At 48.0% G+C, this 4,311-nt stretch overlaps 1 protein-coding gene across 1 annotated transcript; it reads left to right on the forward strand.

Annotated features, from left to right (window-relative positions):
- The first annotated feature begins 1,503 nt into the window (after positions 1 to 1,503).
- LOC123088568 (MDIS1-interacting receptor like kinase 1-like) lies at positions 1,504 to 3,192 on the forward strand. The gene is made up of 2 exons (XM_044510778.1): positions 1,504 to 2,509; positions 2,628 to 3,192. The coding sequence occupies exons 1-2, from the start codon at positions 1,852 to 1,854 to the stop codon at positions 2,996 to 2,998; spliced, it is 1,029 nt and encodes a 342-aa protein (XP_044366713.1). The 5' UTR covers positions 1,504 to 1,851; the 3' UTR covers positions 2,999 to 3,192.
- Positions 3,193 to 4,311: the final 1,119 nt, after the last annotated feature.

The following is a 4,311-nucleotide window of genomic DNA, read 5'->3' on the forward strand; positions in this document are numbered from 1 at the left end:
ACACCATCTGACCTCGGATCGGCGGTGGCGGCATGGAGGGCCTGGTGGTTGGGTCGGCACCATGCGGGTTGTGCCCTCCGGACAGATCTGATCTGGCCGGTGCGGTCTGCTCGATGTGCGGCGGCTCAAATTGGCAGCGACCCGTGTACACAATACGTGATGGAGGTTCTTCGAGCGGATCCGGGTGAAAACGTTGTGCTCGGCTTGATGCCAAGACCGGCGTTGGTGGCACCGTTTTGTGTCATTACCTTCTTGAAGGCATCGCCGTGGAGAAGCTCTAGACCTCATCCGCTACCTCCGGGGGAAACCCTAGTTGATCGGATGACGGCGGCGCGTTGGTGTCGTTTCCTCCTTGGGGGCGTCATTCTTGGAGGCTTACACGGGATCGAGGGACCAGCGGGCGCCTTTTTGGTGGAGCGGTGCTTCATCCTTCACATTGATGACGGCGGATCTCGGCGGCGTGATGCAGTGGAGACTCGGTGCCCAATGCGCGGTGATGAACTCGCGCAGGTGGAGGTAGTTGTCTGGCGTCAAGGTGGCGTCGATGACGGAGTGACCCGACAAGGTAGAAGCCTCAATATCTGCTCTGAAGACGGACCGGTGGAAGATGGCGGCGACGACACATGTGAGTGCGTCAGACCAGTTTATGCCCCAGACCCGGTATGTGGCTCGGCTGGGGCTTCTGGCTTTTGATGATAGGATTAGGTGAGTAGTCTGGGTATGTGGCCCAGGTAGCATCCCTGCATCATTTGGATAGGAGTAGTGGCATAAGTTGCCAAGATGACGGATTCAGACATATTGTTGTAATACTTTGTAAGGTCCTCGAGAATAATCAAAAAAGTGGCTGTATGCATCTCCCAGATGCTGAGGCCGGGGGTCATCCTCCTTTTCTAAAAAAAACATAGTCATCGCCTACTACTTGAGTTGACCATCCGGCCGGTCTCCCTCTCGTCTCTCCATTCCCCATTGTCACCAATTTCCACCGTAGCTAGTCTGTCCGTGTGTTGCCCGGTCTGTATCCGGCCGGAGATGATGGAGCCGCCGTCGCTCTCGTTGCGCAGGCGAGTTGGGACGGTTGGCCGTGCGGTGGAGGGAGGCGGCCTCCAGCACGCAGGACACGGCGTGGACGGGTGTGCCAGTACGGCAGATGTGGCGGCTGCGGCGTTGTGGAGGCGCAGATCGACGCTCCGAAGCCGAATTCCTCACCCCTTGGAGCTGCGTGCAGCGGTTCCTCTCCAACTCCGACCGGTTCGATCTCGGTCGTCAAATTTCCTTTGCCGCACACGTTCCTTTCCTCTGTTCTCTTCTAGCAAGTGGTAAGCAATGGGTCCCTGAACTGAAGAGTATCGTCATTTCAGTAATTTGATCCTTGTATCGTGTATCAAGAATCATGCAAAATGAACTGCGCACAAATATAGCAACCCTCGCTGTCTTTTTTTTCGGAAAAACTTCCAATCTATTCATCTTTAATCATGGCAGTACAACGAATATCAGAAATAAAAATTACATCCAGATTCATAGACCACCTAGCGACCTTAATCTGAAATAACATCCTGTACTATTTCAAAAGGCACAGAAATTCTTCATATTCACCAATCTCTGTCATTTGTTGTCAAACTAATTATCAACATGCATCTCTCGATAGTTTTATACTTCCTCCGTTCCTAAATATAAGTCCTTTTAGAGAATGGTATCTTCGCGATATTAATATATTTCTTTTATCGAAAAGTTTTTTTAGAGATTCCACTATAGAGGTTACATTCGCATTTATATGTACTAATAAATAATGTGTCTGCAGGCTGACACACCCTTGGCACAAACTTCTCCACGCCCTACCCGGAAACTGAGAGAATGAGTCTGCGATTCAGCCACCGTCCTGCGGCGACGCAGCCTATTGTACTCAATGAACAAGCCATTGTTGACAACCTTACTGAAGATAACATGAAAATGACGTGGGCTAGCAGAAGGACATGGGAGGACGAACATCTCTACTTAGTCCATGGTCAGGGTACTGCTGCAGGCAACACTCCCCCGTGCACGTTGGCCGTCAAGAAGTTCCAGAGCATTAACCAAGCGCTGCAAGTAGACAACAATGCCAAGTACCGCTACAATTCGGAGATGTTCCTGTTAGCTAGCAATTCTCATGATAACATCATCAAAGTCGTAGGCCTCATCCAGAGGGAAGACACAATCATGCTCGTTTACGAGTATCCGGTGAACGGCAGCCTTCAGTCCTGGCTGAGCCAACCAATGGATGCTGGTCAGCCACTGAGCTGGCCGCAGAGGAGGTTCATTGCCATTGGTGTGGCCAACGGGCTCTGCCACTTGCACCACAGATGCAAAAGGCCGATTATCCACCACAACATCAACTCCAACAACATCTTGCTTGATCACAATTTCAAGCCTGTGATAGCCGGTTTTGACGCTGCACAGATGAACATGGCCGGGCTCGACCAACCGTTGCCAATTGCGGGCCTGCCTCTTGGTAACTTTGGGTACGCAGCTCCAGGTATGTTGGGCGATCGATGCACACAATGGAATCCTGTCTTAACATTTCTTAATCACAGGGAATTCTGTCTTAACTAGCTTGGTCTATTAACTAGTACACCATAAATGATTAACTGCAGAATATGGGGTCGCAGCAAGCGAGCTGACGGAGAAGGTCGACACATACAGCTTTGGGGTGCTCATGCTGGAGCTCGTCACGGGGCGAATGGCCAATGAAGCTGGAGCGGATGGTCATTTGGCGACTTGGGCGCGGAAGAACTTCACTGAGCTGATGGCAAACCAACAGGAAATGTTCCAGAGTGTCGTGGACGCGGACATCCCAGATCAAGCGCGGTACATGAAGGAGATGGCAACTGTGTTTAGGCTGGGTGTTGATTTCACCGTTGTTGATCCACAGAAAAGGCCGTCCATGCGAATGGCTCTCAAACGACTCTGCCGCGGCTGTGGGCGTGGCCCATTCCGTGGCCTCCTCGCCTGCTATCTGATGTGATGCTTGTTGTCTTTTCTAGACGTCACGAATGAATGGTCCATATGATGACTCGGTTGAATAAATTTGTAGATACATCTCAAGTACAAGTAATGACGTGGACTGTCCTGCCTTTTTCTGAGAACATTTTGCTGTCCAGTTGTGTTCACCTCTGCAAAATTCTGCTGCTTGTTTTCCTTCTCTGTGTGCAAACACTTCTTGCTTGTGAGCACTTGAGCAACTAGTATCTGGCATATTGCTATTTGTTACATTTTGCAGGGTCACGTTTTATATGTACTTTCCTTCTGCTGACTGAAGCAGCACTGAACTACCCAACAGGTCTTGAACATGTACTATGTCTGTGTTTAGCTTGAAAAACATGCATTGACAGTCATCACTATTGTTAGCTAGGTTCAGTCTTTTTTGTGGTCCCTTCTTTGTTGTTTTTACCCTACTATTATTCGTATTTTTCCTCGACTATTTGTTCTTGACACTCATATTGCTTTCTAGTCAGGATGGCCCTGCCATATCCATTTGCTACAATGCCTTCTTCCATCACGAGACAGTGATCTTAGGTACTTAATACCAGTCAAACCATGATTCACAAGCACTTATTTTACTGCTGTCTAATAGCTTCATATGTTGTGTTTCCGTGGGCATTCCCCAAGAACAGATGTACAGAAAGCTTTCTTTCAGGAGACCAGACTGAACCTGATCAGCAATCAACCATCTCGCCTGCTCTGCCATTTTGCTGTTTTTCTTAACAAAGTAATATTCTTCTTTTCTGTAGATCTTGCCTGTAATTACACACCACTCCATCTGCCTCCTCTGATACGAAAGAAGCACTAGCGCCTGCCAAGGTATGATTTGACAAAAGATTGTTTCTGTTCTTGCTAAATAGGGCACGATATGTGCAAATTGGATGAAACTATTTCGGTTGTTGCTCGCCATAAAACTCCAATGCGTTTGTGGAACTGTTTGACAGTCATAGTCATACATGCCTGGGGGATCAACTCTGGTCTGAGTGTTAAATCAGTAAAAAAAATACTACCCATGAATTTATATTCAAAGGATCTTCACCACTTGGGCAAGCACATATCCTATTTGCATTCAAACTTGATGATCATTGCATTCAAACTTGATGGTCATTGCATTTCAATGGTTGAAAATATGAACAAAAATATTTCAAAATAGCTTATAGGAGTCATATTGACATGGAGATTTGACTGGTCTCACCTCGAGGTCGGAGGGGGTCCGTGACGGGGACGGCGGCGGCGATGACATGGAGATTTGGCTGCAAAAACAAAATAAAAATAAAAATATTATTATCCTCATCT

This window comes from Triticum aestivum, chromosome 4A, assembly GCF_018294505.1.
Source record: "Triticum aestivum cultivar Chinese Spring chromosome 4A, IWGSC CS RefSeq v2.1, whole genome shotgun sequence".
In the NCBI taxonomy this organism is placed as follows: Eukaryota; Viridiplantae; Streptophyta; class Magnoliopsida; order Poales; family Poaceae; genus Triticum; species Triticum aestivum.